Source organism: Balearica regulorum, chromosome 4 (assembly GCF_011004875.1).
Source record: "Balearica regulorum gibbericeps isolate bBalReg1 chromosome 4, bBalReg1.pri, whole genome shotgun sequence".
NCBI classification, from domain to species: Eukaryota; Metazoa; Chordata; class Aves; order Gruiformes; family Gruidae; genus Balearica; species Balearica regulorum.
In genome coordinates, this window is record NC_046187.1 from 45,955,453 (window position 1) to 45,977,081 (window position 21,629).

The 21,629-nt window shown below is 41.0% G+C and overlaps 2 protein-coding genes across 5 annotated transcripts in view; one reads left to right on the plus strand and one right to left on the minus strand.

Annotated features, from left to right (window-relative positions):
• Positions 1 to 15,065, minus strand: part of DCTD (dCMP deaminase) — a 59,888-nt gene extending 44,823 nt beyond the window's left edge. Inside the window, exons 1-2 of one of the 2 annotated variants that reach the window (XM_075751950.1) lie at positions 14,548 to 15,065; positions 13,142 to 13,320 (exon numbers count right to left, since the gene is read on the minus strand). In XM_075751950.1, the coding sequence (XP_075608065.1) occupies positions 13,142 to 13,160 (19 nt within the window). In that variant the 5' untranslated portion in view covers positions 13,161 to 13,320; positions 14,548 to 15,065. The remainder of the gene's footprint in view (positions 1 to 13,141; positions 13,321 to 14,547) is intronic. The other variant, XM_075751951.1, reaches the window with a different exon arrangement.
• WWC2 (WW and C2 domain containing 2) overlaps positions 14,145 to 21,629 on the plus strand; it is a 103,859-nt gene continuing 96,374 nt past the window's right edge. Inside the window, exon 1 of one of the 3 annotated variants that reach the window (XM_075751941.1) lies at positions 14,145 to 14,641. In XM_075751941.1, the coding sequence (XP_075608056.1) occupies positions 14,511 to 14,641 (131 nt within the window). In that variant the 5' untranslated portion in view covers positions 14,145 to 14,510. Of the gene's footprint in view, positions 14,642 to 15,157; positions 15,344 to 21,629 lie in introns of those variants that run through there. The other 2 variants (XM_075751940.1, XM_075751942.1) reach the window with 2 other exon arrangements.

Here is a 21,629-nt window from a genome sequence, read left to right on the forward strand (position 1 = left end):
CATAACATTGTAGCTACATGGGTTGCAGTAGACAGGAAAGCTGTATTATTGTAGGTAACAAATCAGTAAACCCATAGGAAAGGGAACAAACAATATTCCTCTTTTACAATAATAAACTTATAGCAAGTTGTACTCAAGGCAGAAATAAAGCAAGCCGTCAGCAGGAGAATACTGCTTTTTTAAATTTTGTCTTCATATTGTGGTGATGGCCAGGGAGAGTTAACACCAGGTAAACCAGAGTGAGCAGAGTCCATTCGCGAGGTCAGAGCACAGAGGAGCATCCCTGGGAGAGACCTACTAAGTAACCCTGCTGCTAAACCTCCTGCATGTCACCCGTTCCCTGCTCCTGGTCCCACACGCCTGCATTGTTGGATGTGACCGCCTGTATGTGGTGCAGGGGCTGGAAGCAACCCCTTGCTGCGGCCCCCTCCTTATCCGATGGCCGCGCGCCCGTGGACAGCATGCAGGGGCAAACCTGTCGTGTGAACCGCCGCACGTCTTCCGGAGGTATGCAGCTGCCATGAGCCAGTGGCCTCAGACCACGGGTAAAGAGAAGACGGAGGGACCTGCTTAGCATCCAAAGCTTTGCTTTGTTTTGGCGGACCTGGCTGGACCCCTCCAGAGAAAATCAGTGAAAGAGCCGAGTGACTGGGGTACAAAAGAGGATGAGGAGAATAATATTGTTTCAGTTCCTACTTGGACCAGGTTTCCATCTTTGTGGAACTAAGTGAATAACTTAATTTATATGTCTTAATTCTCTGTTTCATAAAATGTCTGAGATATAATATTTTCTTCCCTAAACCACAGGCAAACATGTATGAATATACTGGCTTCCCCAAATTACAGGGGAGTTGCAAGAATTAATTAGTTAATGTTTGCAAAGTGCTTTTAAGGCAGAAAGCAGTCTATAAATGCTAATTATTAAATCAAAGGTTTATCTGACTTTATTACTAAACCACTAATAAAATAAGTTACATAGCTGTTGCAGGATGGAAAAGGCACTTTTACTGTCTAAAAGATATAAAGGTTTTAATTAGCAAATGTTTTGAAAGCGCTTTGCTGAGGGAAAAAATGCTAACTGTTAATAAAGGTTTTCCCTAATGAAAACAGCTACAAAATATGAACTCCTGGATGCTACTGTAACTTCTGCATATATTATCTAAAGTTTTGTCCCATGACAACAATATTTTTATTTCAGGCACAATTTTTGTAATATTGATGAAAAAAATTGTGGTTATGTTTGTCAAATAAATGTTCAGATGCAGCAAGAGATTAAAGGTATCATTCTTACCAGAGAACAGCAAAACCTAATGTATTGTCAAATTATACATATATACACATACCATTACTTTTGCTATTTAACTTAAAGTTGTATTTTGCTAAGCTTCCAAGCTTCTGCTAATTTACAAGGTTCAGCTCTTCCAAACACTCTACTGTACCTGCACATCAGTGACCTGTTATCTACATGTTATCTTAAAACCTAAGCATGCAAACAGATTTTAAACTTTTACGCAGAGGCAGTTAGAAAGACTGAATTCTGAAAGTGCCTTAAGCCTTCTGAAACACCGTGGATCTTTAGGTTCGCATACTTTCATCCTGCCAGGAGAAACGTTTTGTTCACCTGTTTGTGACACACGTTTCCCCTCTGGATTTAATAATATAAACCCGGGTATAATAATATGAACATGTTGATTTATTGATATGAGTATAATAATTAATGTATTAACATAATTGGTTCTGATTCATCCCCTTCCTACATACATTTTAGATATAAACTTGCTTTTAGAGCCTTCCAGAGTCATATTATTATTATTTCAAAATTATCAGACGGTAACCAGTATTTCTCAAGTGCCTAGGCTAGTTGTTTGAAAAGAAGTTTGAAAGTAGATCTTGATACGCTTAATACCTGTTGTAATGTCTGCCTGTGGCTGTAGAAAACATGAAACCTTGAGCAATAAGAAAAGTCCTATCAATCTGCTTTGCTGAGAGGCATGCCAGCATCCTCCCTACTTAAAGCTGTGCTGATGGTGGGAGGATGAGGATGCAATCAGCCAGGCCCGCTCAGTGAAGCAATGCAGCCTGGCTGCCAAGGCAGAAGCTGCCCGTGTCCAGGAGAAAAAAATACCTCGTGCTGTCCCTAGTGCTCCCAGCAGGAAGGAAAGGTCCAGGTGGTGCTCCTACAGAAACCAAAGGGCTCTGCTGCTTTCGGATGTCACAGACCAGTGGCTCCAAAAGGTCCCTCTCAAACACCCCTGGGGGAGGCGGTAGTATGTGTTCATTAATTTGAGCCATAAATCGCAATTTCATATGGCAGGAAAATGTCCAGAAGATGATATGCTACAGGAAGGGGTTATGTCCATTTCTGTGCTCTTACTATAGCTCTTCCAGGCAGATGGGCAGAGTCAGAGCAGCAGCAGGAGTGATAAACCTTTATCACTGCACCGATTTGTCAAGCTGTCCCTGAAGAAAAGATGACTGAGATTTTGTGGAAAGGGGGCAGGGTTCAGGGCTGGGGACAGGAAGGGCCATCTAGGAATAGATGGGAAATGAAAAGTGTTCAGGAGACTTCTTAAAATGTCAAATGGGTCTTCAGCAGAAAAAACTCAAGATTACTGAATTTCTCTAAGCCCAGGGTTTTTTGAATATTTTCTTGGGTTGCAAACTTATCTTAGAAAAGCATAATTATTATATCTTTACAAAACAATTCCAGACTAATAAACAGAGAGTCCAAATTATTTTGTAGTTAGTGTAAAATTACACATTGTGAAATAAAGTACCATGACATAAAGCAAGAGCAGTAGTGCTGAAGTAAGGTCCTGAATGACATTTTTGTTGTTATCATAACTATTAGCCCTTGTTTTTTAAAAATTATAGGAAACTGCATGGCCTTTCTGGAGAACATTTATAGATTTTAAGTTTAATGGATAGTATTAACATTATGCTACATTAATTAAATCAAAATGGATTCTGCTAAAATAAATGTATACATAAATCCTTGTTTGGAAAACCTTAAAATGTATGTCAACTCCCACAGAATAATTTTGATGGAATCAGAGCTCAAAAAGACAGGTCTACCTTCAGTCCTGTATTTTGACTTTGTGTAGTTTAGCTTTTCACATTCTGATATCACCAGTGGTACTGGTCCATTCACGGATGGTAACAAAAGAATTAGAAATAATGAAAAAAAAAAAAGCAGACATCCTTAAGATATACTTCTGGCTTGTAGCTGGGGAATAGGCACATTAAGCATTAATAAAATACGCCAGTTATCTTTAGAGGACAGTGGCCTTAGTCCTGGGAATCCCTGTCACAGAAGAACAGCTTAGGTCACAGTAGCAATCCTTGGACACAAGTCCCAGTGAGGTGCTGCGGCAGAAGGAGATAATCCAATTTATGGCCAAAAAACTGTGGAAACTATAGTAGAAGTGGATAGATGCCACATATCCCTATACTTGGCATTAGTGTGACTATGGCTGGGAAGTTAGTTCTATTTCACAGAATCACAGAATGGTTTGGGTTGGAAGGGACCTTAAAGATCATCTAGTTCCAACCCCCATGCCATGGGCAGGGACACCCTCCACTAGACTATTTCTGCTATTTCAAACTGAAGAGAGACCTCCTTTAACTGGAGCAGAGTCAGAGAAGAGAAATTAAAATGATTAAGGGACTGGAAAGTGAGCTCTATAGTGAAAACTTACCAAAGAGGAGATAAAGAAGTGATTTGATCATATTATGTACATTTGCAAAATAGAAATAGTCATTTGCACTTGTGCAAGATGAGATATAAACACATCTGATAAAATACAAGAGTAAAGAATTCTGACATGGAAACATTTACCTCTTTTCTATAGCTATGCTTAATTCTGCTATGTATGGAGCACTAAAATTAAAATCCCATATTTGAAGAGGATGCCAAAATCACCTGCTTGACTTGCTTCAAATAAAAATTCAACAGTTACTAACATTCAGGTCTTTGGGTTTCCTGCAATCATTTGAAGGCAACCCTAACAATGATTTTTTCTATTTGGTTAGGTATTCCATTATCCTTGCTTACTTTAGTAATGTAGTTTTCTTCCTACCTGCTATGTGCTTGCTTTCAGTAAAGTCTGATCCTGTGACTTGTGCCAGAACAATTTGCTTATACAGGTAGACAGATTAAAAATACAAATAAGCCTAGCTACACATTGAGACAATCTCACATCTCAGAAATCATGTGTAACAGTCCACGTAGATTATATCCCCGTGCTGATGAGGAAAAGCAAGGCTTTGCAGAGGTGAAGAAGCCCTGTCATACCCCCTAACTGACACTGTTTGCCCTGTACTCGGCTAGATAGCATTTGGAATAGGGGATCATGTGAAGACTTTAAATCATTGGACCAACAGGACTTCACTTGGTGCTGCAAAAGTTATCAACTGTCAAGTAAAGCAGCAGAGAAAACATAAAGTTTTGACATGCTTATTACAGATTGTCTTTCATCCATCATTGTTTGGCTTTGGGGGTTTTTGCTGTTTCTTAGTTTTCTGCAGGTCCTTTAGTTCAGTATTTGACATTGTTTCAAAAAATATGACATGACAAGACATCTTAATAAGTCTGTCATGATGATTTGGTGTATTTGAACATATGAATCCTCTGTAAATAAAGTGAAGGGATATGAAAGAGAATTTTAGCTCTGCAAGTCTGGTTTAAGGCCTTTGATTTTACTTTGATTTGGAAATGTCATGGTTCACTGCAAGCTCACCAGAGTGAGTTTAATGGATTAGAATATGTTATTAAAATGAGATTGCTGGAGAAGCGTATTCCACAGATGTGGAATACTGAGAAGGGAGATTAAACAACATGAGTGGCGAAAGGCCTCCGCTGCATTAAAGGGCAGTATACACTACTTTTTCTTTCTTGCCTTACAGGATAAAGGGCAGGAGGAGGTTCACCACAGCAAAGTTTTCTCTATTTTCAGCTTCTCTTCATTGACGTTGATAATATCAAAAAATCTCTTAAAGATACATACAGAAAAACATTCATCTTTCATGTGGTGTTATGGACACAAAATGTGCATATACGTGCCTTTGAGCTTTTTTTTAATGTTCGAGATTTTTTTTTCTGAAACATGAAGTTGAGCCCAGGAAGAAGGGAGGGCTGGGGGAAGATGTTCTAAGATTTGGGTTTAGATCTCATTACTCTGATTTGATTAGTAATAAATTAAATTCATTTTCCCAAGTTGAGTTCGTTTTACCTGTGATGGTAATTGGTGAGTGATCTCTCCCTGCCCTTATCTTGACCCACGAGCCTTTCATTGTATTTTCTCTTTGGTGGGCACCTGCCATCCAGCCAGGGTCAACCCACCACAGCGTAACTTGACAACGGCTCTTTCCCTGCAACTAGTGTAGAAGGCACATCGCTTCCAGGGGCGATGATGGCCCTCAACCTCCAGTTCCTTCTTATTCTTCTTTCAGCTCTCACCAGATGGAGCTGCTGATGTGGCTATTGGTGTTTCAAGGCCACCCAAGGACATGCAGCATATTCATCTCTGCTCAGAGTCCCTCCTGAGCAGAATCCAGGGGTGAGCACTCCTGGTTTGGCTTTGAGCCTATTTTGCTGTCTCACAGGAGTGGGATGGTTTGAGTGGCAACCCCAGCCACTGATTCTAACAGCAGCTGTCATCGTTGGCAGCGTGATCCTTTGCTGGCTATTCACAGCAACAGGTATTACTACAGCCAGACAAGACCATTCCAAGGAGTGGGGCTGTGGGATGTTCCGGACAAGGGAGCAGCATGGTTGATGTAGGTATGACAGCAAACATTGGGGAGTGCAGCTGCGTGAAGTAAGTCAGATCCATTAGCGTTCACTCTGCTGTGGCCCTGGCCCTGGCAGATCAGAGCTGATGGCTGCAGAGCATTAGGGAGGGCAGGTGTAAGAAGACAGGAGGTAGGAAGGGAAAGACAAGGAAAAGAGCAGGAGCCAGCACCTGCCACAGAAGGTGACAGTACCTTTCCTGCCCGCACCCCCACCAGTGATATATCAAAAATTACCATGAATCTTGATTTAAGTATATGGGGTGAAACTAGATGGAAGCTGTAGAACAACTAACCCCCGTTGTGCTAGATTTTGAAGATACACTCCACTCTACTTCCTCTGGTTGAAAGGCCTAATTCTGCAATCTGAAAAAAAGCCCAAATGAATTGTTTCCGAGTTCCTGGAGTGGGAAGCAGGCTGACACATAAGAGTATTGTACTTCTTTCACATTTGTTGTTCTGAAAAAAAAGTATCAATGGTTAAGTAATCAGAGTGTTTCTGACCTAGTGTTTGAAAACACCATTTTTCTTCTTTATATAAACAAACACTTTTATTTGTTTCTATTATTGAAAGGTGGCATATTGAGTTGTACAAACATGTATTAATGCTTCCATAGAAGAATCAAGGTCTTTCGTGAGTGATGATGTCCACAATACCACTGAAGGCTGCAGAGACTGCAGTCCTGAGGAGGTTTCTCTCGTTTGGATTGTCTAGCGAGACTAAAGGGCGTCACTGATTCTAAACACCCGGCTGCTTGCTTGCAGGGGCACCTCTGGTCTAGAGTTAAAGGAGCAGTTTGCAGTGTAGTAGTTTCTTTGTTTTGGTATGTTTGAATTACGTGGCACGCTTTTGTGCTCTTCAAAGATGTGGAGAAACAGCAAACAGGAATCTCATGAAATTCAACAAAGAGAAATGGCAATGTCCTGCGCCTGGGGAGGAATAACCTCATGCACCAGTACGCGTTCCAAGCCAACTGGCTGGAAAGCATCTTTGCAGAAAAAGACCTGGTGGACACAAAACTGATCATGACCCAGTAAAGTACCCTTGCAGCAAAGGCAGCCAGCTGCATTCTGGATTAGTAGTGTTGCTGAGGTGATTCTTGGTGATCGAGGGAAGTGATTCTTGCCCTCTACTCACCACTGGCGAGGCCACACCTGGAGTGCTGGGTCCAATTCTGGGCTTCCCCCTACAAGGGACATGGACATGACATACTGGAGAGAGTCCAACAAAGGCCCGCAAGGATGACTAAGGGACTGGAGCACCTCACGTATGAGGGAAGGCTGAGAGAGCTGGGACTGTTCAGCCTGGAGAAGACAAGGCTCAGCAGTATCTCATCAATATATGTAAATACCTAAAGGGAAGGTGCAAACAAGATGGAGCCAGGGTCTTTTCAGTGGTGCCCAGCGACATTACCAGGGGCAACAGGCACAAAATGAAACAAAGACGCTCCCTCTGAACACCAGGAAACACTTTTTTCCTGGGAGGGTGACCAAGAACTGGAGCAGATTGCCCTGAGAGGTTGTGGAATCTCCGTCCTTGGAGACACTAAAAAACTATCTGGACGTGGTCCTGGGCAACTGGCTTTAGGTGGCCCTGCTTAACCAGGGGGGGTTGAACAAGATGACCTCCAGAGGTCCCATCCAACCTCAACCATTCTGTGATTCCTTTGGTATAAGCATCAGCTATATATCCTTTGGCTTTACATTCACACCTTTACAGAACAGCTGATTATCAGCAACAGCTCTGGCATTTCATAGTCTGAGGATTATGTTTTAATACTTAAATTCTGCAGACTTTGCCTAGCTTCAAATTATTTTCTTTGAATTATTGTTTAGTGTAATCTTTTTATGCTATTGGAGGTTGTTTCTTTATTAGTGTGTTTTATTTATGAACACACAAGTACAGCTAACTACAATTTATGCTTTTGCTGTGTTTCTCCACCAAGAAATTAAAAGGAGAGAGCTGTTGAAATACTGTCATGTGTCTCATATGTGGACCTAAGTATTTCATAACATATGCTTGACCATATGGAATTGATAACTTTTATACATGACATTTTACCTGGAAATGAGATACTGAATAAAAAGGAATTTTTGTATGAATTATAATCTTTTCCTTGCGATAAGAAAACTTACCCCAAGTATTTCTGAGACCACATATTGAAATAATAAAAATGATACAATGCAGTTCAACAGATTCAGCTCAGGAGCTGAAAGCATCCTATGTTCTAATTTCTATCCTAGTTCATTTAGGTATTTTTTACTCCATCAAGTCACTTAACACATTTTTTTTTTATGTCCACTGCAAAGCAGACATAATAATATCATGCTGTGTTCTTTCATTGTTTTTCAGTCCTCCAAAAAAGTGCACACATTGGGATTGTGGGTGTTGGATAACTGGACTAGAATGAAAATTGCCATGGAATGATTCATACAATTTAGCAACATCTCTAGCAGTCTAGCAGTACGAAATCTTGGTATTGATGCATTAGTCCTATTTTTGCTATAAATGCACAGGTTCAGATTTTATTTTTGCAGCATGGTTTTTAGCCTCAGCTAGAATAAGACAGGACTGAGGTTCCTTTGTTGTTGGCTAGGATAGATGTCAAAGTATTTCGCATTCACGCAAAGAAACTGTACTTTTTTGAGGGGAAAGAAAAGATGGAAAGTGTGAAAGAGAAAAGCAGCTTTTTTTTCTTTTCATGTTATAGTTAGGCAGGTTTGTACCTGTTTTGTGTTTCAAATATGATTTTTCATTTGTTAAAAGCAAGGTTCCCTAAGCCTCTTTATCAGAGGATCTTTTTTTTTTTTTTTTTTTTAAAAAATGCAGGTGTGAAACACTCAGTCAGTTAGTCCAGTCTACTTAATTTACTGCATTGTGTTTCTGAAAGTACATGGATGATACAGAAAAGAAAGGTACTTCACGATGTTGTTGCTAGTACATTCTTTTGTATTTCATCTGTTGCTCCCTTAGATACAACACAGCAGATGTACATTAAGTCCTTTCTTCTGGCTGTGGTGGGAGCACTTACTCCCTGCACCAGTAGAGAGGGACTATTAAAAGCATTAGCTCTATAAACCTGTGTACTTGTGTACTACTTGATGGTGTATTTTAAATACTTGAAGAAATTAATCACTGTTCTCCACCAAAGGAGCTGTTATTGAGAAACTCCTTCATTCTTCCCTCCCTACTGATGAGCAGAAACCCTCTATTGCTGGCCTACTTCCATCTTACATGCAGCCAAGAGAGAAGACCAGGCTCTTGGGAACCTTCTTGGCTTACCAGGCATGCTTTTGTGGTTCTCCAAATTCATTAGACACCACTGAATAGACGCTGCAATTCCACAGATATAGTGAAAAGTAGGAAAGTTAAATTTATGTCTACAAGTATCAGAGATATATTAAAAAATACAGGGAGACTGTTTCTATGGAAGATGTATCATCAAGACAACATACGAAGACTGCATCAAGATATTCTGTGGGAATATGCCTCAGAGGCTAATTTGGACCTCATCAACCCTCAGGTTTTTGGAACAACCAAAATTCTCCATCTTCTTTTTTCTTTGTCCACAGAAATATCAGCAGTATGAATCAGAGTTAACAGAACAGAATGCAAAGTGAGTTTAATGAGTGGTTTAGGGTCAGTCTGAGATGTTACCATGAAAAACATTACTCACATTTCCATAGTTAGGTTTGAGGCAAAGCTCTTACCACATCATTTCCACTCTACCCTAAACTTTTAATCAGACTAACAATCAGTTAAAATTGTTCTGTGCACTTATTTTCAGATTTATAGGATTAGAATTATGTCTGCAAGGACTTTAAATGTGTAATTGGTCATTACTTTCTCCTATGCATGCCTGAAGGCAAAAATAAGGCAAAAAATCGGGGTGGGGGGGAAGCTAGTCATATTAATTTGAAGCAGAACCTGGTATGGTCTTTTTCACTGATAGTCTGAGAAGTCTTTGTATGACATCCTAATTTAGCAGCAAGCTGTCCAATTGAGTATCAGTGGGAAGAGCTTGGAGTAAAGAGAAAAGCTGAATGAGCATAAACCTTATCAAAGATGTTCTCTGGCTCCATCGCTTCTGCAGAGCTTCATCACAAATTCAACCAGAAACAATATAATTCAAAGATCTCTTACTCTCAAATGTATACATGCATCAGAAGCTGACAACAGTATAAGTAGCACTCCTCCTCCTTTCCTTTCTCATGCACATACACTGTTTTTCTTTACAAGGACTTTTTAAACCTTTTTTAAAACTAAAAATCTCACAGCATAAAGGAGTCCTATTTTTTGGTGGCTTTTTTTTTAATGGAAAATATAGCTGTCATAAAATTAACTGTTGTTAAATAAATAAATATTTATAATGCTGAAAATACTAACTATTTTTTAGAGTTCTACAGTAGCTATATGTGAGGGAAGTCAGACTTGTCCATATTTGGACAACAATAAACACTGTTTTAGTGTCTAAAGAAATCCAACATAACCAATATATATTTTCAAACATTTTTGTCAGATGTTTTTAGAAATTAATTCTGTCACAACACCTCATAATTCATTTTGCACCCAAATTCTGTTTGAAAGCAGTGGAGGCTGAACTATGTAGATTTTCAGGGAGACAGCTGTGGCTTTTGATTCAGAGCCATTTGTGGATAGTACAAGTTAAGAGTTGTAACAGCTGTAAATTTCTTCAGGGATGTCACTCTAGTGGATAATCAAGTTAAGGGAGTCTCTTGTTATAGAAGGACAGGGTAAAAACTTGCCTTTTTTGATCACAGTCAGTCCCAAGAACAGATTTACTGTGAAAAAAGAAGCAAGCAGAGAGTATCAGGAGATTAACTAGACTAGTACAGACAGTAGGGTATGCTTCTTGTTATGTGACGGGGCACAACCATTTGCTTTTGCAGACCCCCCTTCTGGATTCAGCCACTTCCACACTTGTGTTTCAAATTTTCACCTAAACATTTTTTCTCCTAGCTGATAACATTAAGTAGAAAGGACACAAAATAGTTATGATTTTAACTCATTCCTTTAACTATGCACTACTTATAACGTGAACTTCTCCAGACCGGTTAAAAATGCATATGCAAAGAAAAAAGAGAGGAACAATTAGCTCCTTTTTGTTGAGCATTATCTTTTTATTTATCATACTTACTGATAAATACTTAAGTCATGCCATAGCTACATCGTTCCATGCTTTTGGACAACTCCTTCATATGCACCCTTCTGTGTTTTGAATAAAGCATGCTTACATCTTCTGAACTATGCTGTCTTATGCAATTAAGCCAAACAATCTGTGGTATGCTGTCAGCTGACAGCGTCAGCACAAAATGCTAGGCAGGTTATCAGTTGAGATGTAGGAGGTATACTTGCAAAACCACTTTTAGTTAGAATTTATAGCATATTTTAGGCTAAAAAGGATCATTATTAACATGTTCTGCCTTCCTATATTAGACATACGAAAAAATACTAAAGTATAGTGGAAGAAATTATCTCCTACCAGTCCAAATTGCAAAAGAGCAAAAACCAAGAGGATAATTGGATTCTGTTTCGTACAACTGCAGTCCTTCAAAGCTAAATGTTCTCACTGGTAATATTAAAGGTCTGGCATTTATTTACACAAATATTACCTTAATTTTTGTCAGTCTGACTTCAAACTATTGTCATTCCTAAGTAGCCTTAAACTGGCATTCTGGACTGTAGACTAACTATAAATACAAACACAATGAAGTACTCAAACAATGGAAAATGGAGGGAGGAAGGGGAGAGCCTAACACTTACCATGCAACAGTTTATATTTAAGTGTAAGTACATCTGTATATGCACACACAAGCATATATATAGAAATCAGATAATTATGCAATGAACTTAGTATATTTATTTCCAAAAATTAAGAACTGCAATTTTGATCTATTTATGCAAATGAAGACATTGACCTTTTCTGATGAGAATTTCTACCCTGGTAAAGATGGTTGTAGTGGGTCTCATCTGACCAATAAACAAAGATGTGGTTCTGACTGCCTTGGTGGTGACACAAGTGTTTGGTATTACCTCAGGTGTCATAATTAACTTCAGGGGAAGTACTGACATAAATGAGGTTTGGTTTGTATCACAGATTGGTATTACAGATTTTTCTAATCTCATTCTTTTGTGTGGATTATTTAGAGAGTAGGAGTATAGGAGCGCTGCTGTATAACAGGCCTGCTTTTTCAGGATGAAGAAGGCTGTATCATTACAAAAACTCCCTGTTAATACCAAAGATAAGTAACTGGCAGCTAGTTTCAGAAAGAAAAGTGTATCTTCTATAGCTTTTTATCAGCTTACATAACAAAATGTCTTACTGATAACTCAAACTGAACTTTAAAAAGGAGAAGAAAATCCAATTTATCCTGCCCTACAACTGCCACATGGACTTTCTCACCTATAAACAAGATTGTAAAATTACGGTAGACAATTTAAAAGGACACAAATGTAAAGTGCTTTTTTTACACTAATGGAAAACAAGACTGGACTTTATAAACCAAGCAGCTCATTGAAACTTAAATATTCTCAATGAAAATAAATGAGTCTGTCACTTTAATAGGCAATGATTCTGTTGCTTTCCCTAAGTCACTGAACTCTTACAGATAACCAGAAGTTAGAATGGCTCAGTTTTTCTCCACTGTTAACCACCGGGGCTTTACTTCATGTATGTAGCTTCATGGCACATTACCTTAATGCAACACATATAAAATAAAATCTTCAAGATAGTCTGGAGCTCAACATACAGGTATTTTGGGGAGGCATATGAGCCATTTACAGAGATAGTGTTACAGAATAAGTAGAATGATTAAAATAATAATAGTCTTAGCTCTACCAGATTGGCAATTAGCTAAATTAAATCATATCTTGCTGGTACTTTTTTCTATTTAGAAGCAGATGAAACAATGGAACTTAGATACCTGTAAATTAGTTACTGGAATGCCTGTCAGCTATACAGCCTCTGAAGTGGAATCCAAAAACTTGTTATAGACTGAACAAGTCCAGTACTTAGTACATGTAAATTGTCTCAGAAGAATAAATCATAGAGCTGAATGCTAAAGATAACTATAACAGAGTAGATAACCATATTAAAAAAACAAGGACAGCTCTGGGACTTCCTTTCCCACAAAAATTTTATTATTTTAAACCAGTAACTTGAAGTGAAAAAGAAATAAAACATTCTAAGAAACAGGGACTAAAAATTGGGTTACCTAGGAGTCTTAGCCACTAGACTAAGGAGTCATATTCCCCCACAGATGCTCTACTTCTGGTGCCAAATCTTGGGAATCAGATACACATGCAAATTAATAGAGCTCATTAGGTTACCTTCTATCAGTTGAACCATGGTAACCAGCCTGGAGTACTCTTCTGTAGCAAATGCGAGATAAACGCACAGTAATTCACACCTGTTTTCTATACTTAATGTGACTTAGCTTGCCTGCTTTTTAGGCCAGAACAATTCAGGGCACAAATGGGGTGTGTGCATGTATTCTCCACTGGTGCTTCTGTTAATAAAAAAAAAAAAAAGGCAGTAAGTTTATGTATTTCCAGGGTTAAAGAAGGCTTCCCTTTTTTATTTAAATTTTGAACTCGGATATTTTAAATGTCAAGGTCCTTTCTAGGAACCCTTGAGCCTCGCTGGAGTTTAGCGGGAGTTCACAAGGATGTGAAGCAAGGGTAGTGAGACCTGAACGCAAGGGAAAGGAAACTCTCTCACACCGCCACGATTGACGGCATGGAGGTAGGGGTAAAACTGCCCTTTTCCGCGACAAGTTCCCCGTGCCCCCCAGGGCAGGACATCCCCCACGTCAAAGTCTCCTCCGCCACCTGATGCGGGGCCGGCAGCAAGTTCGCAGACAAAGGGACGCGCCGCCGGTCGGTCACTGGGCCGGCAGCCCTTACGCCGAGGCGCTGCTTCCCTCGCCTCACCGCGCCGCAGCCTTTTTCGCGCTGCTCTCCCCCAGTGGTGGTGGCGGCGGGGGGGGAGGGAGATAGATGTGCTCCTGTACCCTCCCAGCTGCCCAAAAAAGTCGCGGGGACGTGGCTGGAGTGCTTAAGCGCTAAAGGCGCGGGGGCGCCGGCGGTTGGCAGTCTGGCCTGCGAGGCCGCCGTTCCTCTCAGGTGGTTGTTTCCTACCGCCACACCGGCCGAGCCCCGGCGCGCCGCAGGCAGCGCTCGTTTGGAGGCAGTGAGGAGCACCCCCCCTGCCGCTTTCCACCCCCTTTCCTGCCCCCTGCCCTCCGGCCTGGCCCGCGCCCTGCCCCGCTGGACGTTTTCCGTCCCGGATCCACGGCCCGGGCCTGCCCAGCCCGGCGGCGGCAGCGCCGGCAGGGTTAACCCTGAGGAATGCGGCGGGAGGAATGTGCATGCAGATGAGATGGATGCTAATCTCATGCTAATGAGCGGCGGCCGCCTGGGGCTCAGCCGGGCTCCCCGCGCCCAGACGGCAGCTGGGCTCCGCCGGCAACCCTGACCCGGGCTGCCGCGGCGCGGGCAAGGCGGCAGCCTAGGCATGGTGGACTGAGACCCGGCCGCGGAGGAGGGTTTTCCTAAGCTTCCGCGAGAGGCCCGCTGCGTGCTCCCCCCTCTCCAGTTCCCGCTCCCGGCCCCTTCCCCGTCCACCCGGCTCGGGTGGGGGCTTTTCCCGCTTCTCGTCTTTCTGTCCCTATGGAGCAGCTACCCCCGCCACCCGACCATGCCTAGGAAAGCGGGGAATGGGCAGCTCCCCTTACCCGATGGCTGGGAGGAGGCGAGGGATTACGACGGTAAAGTCTTCTACATCGACCACAACACCAAGCAGACCAGCTGGATCGACCCTCGGGACAGGTGGGTGCGCGGGCAGGGAGATGGCGAGGCCCGGGGGGGGGGGTGGTCAGACCGGCGCTGCCGGGCCCCTCGCCGCTGGGACAGCTCCGGCGCGGAGGGACGGGACAGGGCGGGGGGGGGAGGCGCTGGAGAGTGCTCCTCTCGGGACTGGTGAGCGGTAGGAGGGCAGGAGAAGACCCAGTTCGCAGCCGGGCACGCCGTGCCCTCCTTCCCATCAGCGTGGGTACAACCTGTTTTCAAGCCTGCTGCGAGAGTTGGTATTGGGGGTAGGAAAGCCTGTAGAGTTCTTCCCGGAGGCGACGGGGGTCCCTGGCGTTTGGGGAGTTCCCGACAGGTACCGAAGTTTGCGAGTCTCTCCCAGACCAGAGGCGCTGGCTCTTCGCCATCCCTCTACCCCGGGCGCCGCGGTGCGGGGCCGCGTCCCTCCCGGCGCAGCCTCCCGGCCGCCTGTCCCTCCCGTGCCCTCCCCCCCTCCAGCCCCTGGGACCGCCTGCCCCGCGGCCGGCCCGGCCGTCCGGAGAGGTCTGCGCAGCTGGCAGAGAAGGAGCTGGGGCTGCAGGAGGCCTCGTGTGCTCGCTAGGCCTCAGCAAGCCCAAATCCTCTCAGCCCCCCGCCAGTCGGAGCTCGGAGTGTTTGCTGCCCTTTCCAGGTCTATGCGCCGTAAATCGGCAAACCTCCTTTGAAAGCGCTTCGGTGAGCGAGGTAACCAGCTCAGAGGCTTCTCGCCCAGAAGTCACCAGGGCAGGTCTTTGTACTGGGGAGGGATTCAGCTCTTTGGGTGACAGACGCCCAAGATATGTATTGTAAAACGTATATTTTGTCCAAAGTGGTCCTGAAAAGTAATTAAAACCCAAAACTTTGTGTGTATTATAAAACACAATGTTGCTATTGAAAACAGTGCTGTCTAATTATCAAAAACTTTTAAAAGACATTGTAAATTTATGGCACAAGCTGCATTGAATTATATATGAAGGCCTTGGTTTATATTTCTCTGGTGAAATTAGAAAAGGTAGTCGTGACAAAGCTTGATGGCTGTTAAGTTGCATAGGAAAAGTTGTGACAAGCATCATATGCTGTGTTAGGCCTACTTCTCTGTCCTACTTGCTATAGCAGCAAATTCCAGCAATGACAAACTTAATACCTAAATTCCTTTGTATTTCAAAACATGTTAAATACCTTGTAAACATTAGCGAGGTGGTAAAGTATATAGGACAGTGTTATTTATTGCACCTGGCTTTCTTGGGTGATTTTCTTCTTTTTTTTTTTTTTACCGCAGACAATAAAAACTTCCATTTTTACTGTCTCTAGATATAGTGGACTTGAAGTTTTGGACTTTTAATTTGTGTTTGCAAAGCAGAATACAAGATTGTACAATTGAGGTAAAGGAAAAAGTGACGTTGGTGTGTACTTGTTACAATACCACCTCATGAGTATACTAATTTAAAATTTTTTTTACACATTTTGTAGTTCTGAAAAGTTCAAGAGTATTCACGTTTGGTGGTAAAATTTGAGTCTTCGCTCTCATTAACAGACTAGACAGCTAAGTGAGTAATACTTGCGTGTTTGCCATCCTATAGGGATAGGATAAATATTATTTCATTAATATCTTGATTACAAGTGAGAGGGAAATCAAGCCCTGAGACTTGATAGCTTGTAATGAGAACTAAGAAAGTAAAGACCTTTTTCAGAAAGAGTGGTGTTTGAAATAATTGTTAACCGATGTCAGTTATGCAAAACAAACAGATTTTGCTGTAGGTGCTTGAGAAAATCCATGCTTTAGTGTATGTGGCTCAACTGTGAAGCTGAATTGCCTGCACAGAAGAGACTGGCAAGTCCATTTAATGTGCAGGTTACAGTATTTGTATTTACAATATCCATATTTAAAGTCTGTATTTTTATTGATGACCTGGTTTGGAAAAGTGAATAAGAAATATGTGAAAGTCTCCTGATGACTTTGCTCTAGATTCCATTGTGTCTTCCAGGTATTATCTTAAATTGTCAAAATGAAGATAAGGGATGCTACAGAAAGACTGAAAACACGATCCCTTGTTTGATGATATTTTAGGCCTTCTTCTCTGCCCCCCCCCCCCCCCCAACTATTTTCTCTGATGGAGGTCATAAAGTTTTCATAATGTCCTTGTGGAATATAATAGTACATGGTCTCCTAAAATCTTTCATTGGTAAAGCAAGTGTAGAATAGTTAAGTTTTTACCAACAATATTCCTTCTGCTGCTGTTACACTGCATTCCCTGGATGATTACACAGAAAAGTCACACTTGATGTTTTGAAATAATTTTTATCCTCTTTGATTTAGAAGATACAAATACTGAAGACTAGTGCTATGAGACGACAGCCATATGTCTGTGGGTTGCCAGGTGTGTTTGAACACAATTAGGAACCTCTTTGTTCCTGGTTTAAAGTATGTGTGTCTAGAAATAAGCTGATGCTTGAAAATACCATATTTCAAAGCTGCTTAGAAAATTCTGTGTGGGGTTGTTTGATTTATTTATTTTTTAAACATAGTGATGCTTTTTCTTACGCGTTTTTCTAGACTGTTCTGATAGTACGTGTATTTGTTACTGCTTATGTGGTGCAGGTCTGTTAATATAATGATACCCTTGTGTACAGCTGTGAAGAAAACCTCACATCAGCTTCAAGCTTGGGGCTCAGTTTTCAGTTTTGTCCACTTCATTTATCTGAGTAATCCCATTGACATTAGAGGACCTCACACTTGTAAGGGCAAGAGTGACTTGGCTTGTTGTGTTTTAGAAGTGTTGTGGAAGCTATTTGAATTGCTCTGTTCTTCAGGAGATTTTAATGTTTTGCACTATTCAAAAGTAATTTCTCTCTCCAACCACTTCGGGTACCACGTTGATTTGTTTTGAAGACTGGTGGCCCAAAAGAGAGGGTACTTTAAGATACAAAGTCTGAGAGAAATGTAAAGGCAAGAATGTGGGAGTTGTAGTAACATTTTCACTTGCTATATAGATGTTATTTCTTTGTTTATGACTCCTCCAAGCTACAGAAACTGAGAACTCATTGATCTTGACAGTTCTTCTGAAACTAGTTTATTGTACAAAGGGAAATAGCCTAAAATATAAATTGTATCTTGCAACTACTTACAAAGTTATAAAACTATGGTCATAACTATGGACCGAAGAGGACAAGCCAGATAAAAAAGTGAGAAAGGTTAGAGGAATTCATACTTCTCTTTGAAGTTCCCTTGAAACTCTTTCAAGTTCCTGGGATACTGAGTTACAGTAAGGTGTTAGTGTGAGTTTTTTGGGTTTTCTTCTGATAGACAGTTAAGAGGGCCTTGGGCTGGAGACAGAAATTTGAAAAGGAAAATTTTTTTGTTTTTCCATCATTCAACGCATTTGAAGTAGGCCTTGTGTTTGTTATATTTCTTAGTGGAACCAACAGACTAGAGCACCGAGGAGGAGTGGAATAGGAGATAGGAATCTCAGTACCCTCAAACCTTCAGCAGCTGGATGATGTTTGGGTTTCTCACCAGGAATGCGGGGCTTCTCATGTCTTGTTACTACACAGTAAATTGTCCATGCTCCACTACTGATCACCACTGACCCAAAACAGATTTTTTTTTTTTATAGCTTGCCTACAGGTGATCTTTATTTAAATGTTTATCTGCACTCCTGTCAGAGTGGTAAGAAATGAACTGCTAGGAAAACAAAACTGTCCTTTCTTTCTGCTCCCTTTTCACTTCTCTTTCCACTGAGGAGAAAAATCTGTTTAAAATATATTTGGATATTTGAAGTAGTTCATAGTATACTTTTGCTAGAAGGTTTTTAGAGTACTTGCTAACTATATAACCAAGAAAGTGCTTGAGAAAGACTGGATGTGCAGAAACCAGAGAACTTTCTAAGTTAAGAGATTGTGAAAGAGTTTTCTTTGTGGTGATGTGGAGAGGGAATGCAGTTTCCATTGCTGCTTTCATCTTTTGGGGAGGTGAAAACACTACAATTTTTTTTTTCATGGAATTCTGTAACTTGTGCAAGATTTGTCTGAATTAGAACCTTTATTAGGTTTCAGCAATTAAATATTGTATGTCCTTTTCCCTTAGAAAGGAAGGACACTCTGTTCCTTACTTTTTCACTGGAACTTGTTTTCTCTTATTCTGTGAGCAGCAGAGGCTGTGAGGAGGGAAGATGCTGAGGTTGAAGTTACTTGAGCAGGGGGACTCTCGTCCTGTCTCTTTCCTGGGCACTAGGGTAGCTCAGGGTGTGTGGTAGAGGGCTTCTGGTCACAGTGGAGACTTGGAGAAATAGCAGGCATATAAGATACTGTTTTGGTACAAGTTAAAGGCAGCAAATAAGAGGCGAGCAGAAAAGGGAATAGCGTGATGGGAGGTATCATCAGAGGTTGGAAAATACATTTGAATTGATTCTTTTTTGCGTGGAAGTAAGCTGTGTTGTGACAGATGAGTAGAATACCTTTTTACTATCTGAAGTGGCTGCTGTCTGAGACAAGTACAGTTCTGTGTGAAATTGGGGATTGCAGGACTTCAGCTAAAGCAGGAAAAAATTCTGAAATGTTAAAACTTCTGGGTAGGTGGGAGGGAACAAAATTTAGGCAAGCAATAGGAGTAGGATTCGTCTGTCCTTTGAAGAATAATAATGTTTAATTGAAGTGTTAGTCATTACATTTTGAAAGGGATGGATCTTAATCTGGTTTCAAAGTGCAAATCTCAACATTGCTGATTTAAGGTTCAACTAGAGCAACTACCTGATGAATCCTTTCTTTAGGTTGCTGCTTGCCAAAAATGAATTTAATGCCAAATCATCACTGAAAGTTTCCCTTTCTATTTTCCCTTGCATCTTCTTTGTTTGCTAGTAGCTGAGGGGGGAGGGGGACTTTTATGTTTTCCATGGCGTGGAGTTGTTAAATGATTGTCTCAAGATACCTTAGGAAATTCCGAGCTTAATAAGAAATAGTCACCTGCCTGTTTTGGAAAATGAGTAGAGGAGCATTTCATGACACTCCAAGGTGTACAACCTGCAATAATCCTTTAGGGAGCTAGAACAATGATTTTTTTTTCCCCAAAAATATCTTTTTCTGCCTTGTTTAATCCTGTAGTATCATTTGCTGGTTTTTATCCTAACTCCACATAATTTCTTCCTGTCTCCTTGTCTGCTCAGGAATGTGCATATTCCCTGTGAAACTGTCTGGTATCTCATTCTGGTTTCAGGTTGGGAACTGCTTTTACTTAATTGATGTATATTTATTCAAAATAAAACCTGTGATGCAAGTACGGAACTCACAATGAAACACTAGCTGTGTCTGAACTTCTGACACCTTCATTTGTTTATCTAATATAAAGCAGAATTCTAATATTACAGTGCTAATATAGCTGTGATAGCATCAGACAGTGTTAAAATACGTGGTGGTGATTGTGTATGTGGGGTTTTTAACCAGTCTGTCATTCGCTTGGGGCTATGTGTTGTTGATTTTAGCATTAGTGAAAATGACTATGGTAACTCTGAGATAACACCTTTATTCTTCATTTCTATGGGAGTGATTGGCCTGCACTATATCTTTCATCTTGGAGCATGCAAAGTTAACAAGTCAGGAAATGCTGCAGAGTATTTGCTTATGTGTGGAAAGTATGTACCATTGGTTAAAGCCAAGGACTGTGACCTGGTATGTAAAGTGGGGCGAGTGGTCTAGATTGTGGTTTATCCAGACCCATGTCTGTAGTACTTGCCTACTGGAGCTATTTCAATTAAAACCTATCTTGACTTACAAGATAGTATTACTGTAGTTGTCGTGTACATTACAACATTTAATGAAGTTGTATGCATGAAGGAAAATAGACCTTTTCTCAAATGAACAGAGCTGATCTGTTTGCTAGAGATCTACCATTTGTTCTACCACAATATGGTTAAATGAAGGAATCCTTCAGAACTATCTTGTATCTTCAGAGAAGGGGAACTGGCTTTACTTTGAAGTAATGGCTGTGAAGAAGCTTTCATTTTTACAGGTAAGGCTCAATATAGAGATCAAATAGGACAAATTATTTACAATTTTAGAGATCTATACAGATCAGATTTGTTTTCCTCCAGTTAAATAACTTGTCTTCAACCCTTTGGTTAAAATTCTATGCTTTGAACATCTTACTAGAGTAAGATAAGAGAATTTTTTCTACTTCCACTTACTAATGTTTGTAACGTCTAGGGACAAGTTGAATTTTGTGAAATAGGTTTTGGTTTGGTTTTCTTGCTACTCTTTTCTTTTTAGCCTAAAAAAAAATGTTATAGGTATTTGAGATTTCACGATTTTTGTATCACAGATGACTAAAAACTAGAATAATACTTATGGAAGTAATGGAAAAAGATTGAAAATGGACCAACATACAGTAATATTTCCATGGTAACACATTTTCAGAAAGGCACAAATAGAAACAATGCCGAGATTCAACAACTGTTATGCTGGGATGTGTAAATTCTTATTACAGTGACCTGTAAGGGAAGTGGAAAAGGGTTGCAGAGTCCGCTGAGTCTGGACTGTGTCATGGTTCTGTTTACCTGTCCCTCTCCTGCCACCAAATAGTAAACTGACCCCAGGAGAGGATTTGGCTAAAATGAAATCCCTTGGGTTTAGGGTTGTTTTCCAGCAGAACTGGCTCATTGTGTCACTGAATGGTTACTAGTGCTGCTGTGAGACAGGAGTCTAGAGCTGCGAGCAAAACGGGAGAGCGGTGCTGTAGAAACCAAGATGCAGATCACTCCTAGCTGCTATGGAACTGTATTCTTAGGTGCCCATTTCTTTTCCTGGGTTTCTCCATTGTTTTATTGTGTGTGTCTTTGTGTTCACCTTTACTGCTGGCTCACAGCAAAGGACAACTGTCACAGACATCTTGATCCTAAACATGTGTTCTGTCACCAAGAAACCTTTATGATGTTACAAACTTTTTACTGACTTTTAAAAAGTTTGTTACTGTGAAGCTCTTGTTGCAAACAAATTTTGTCAT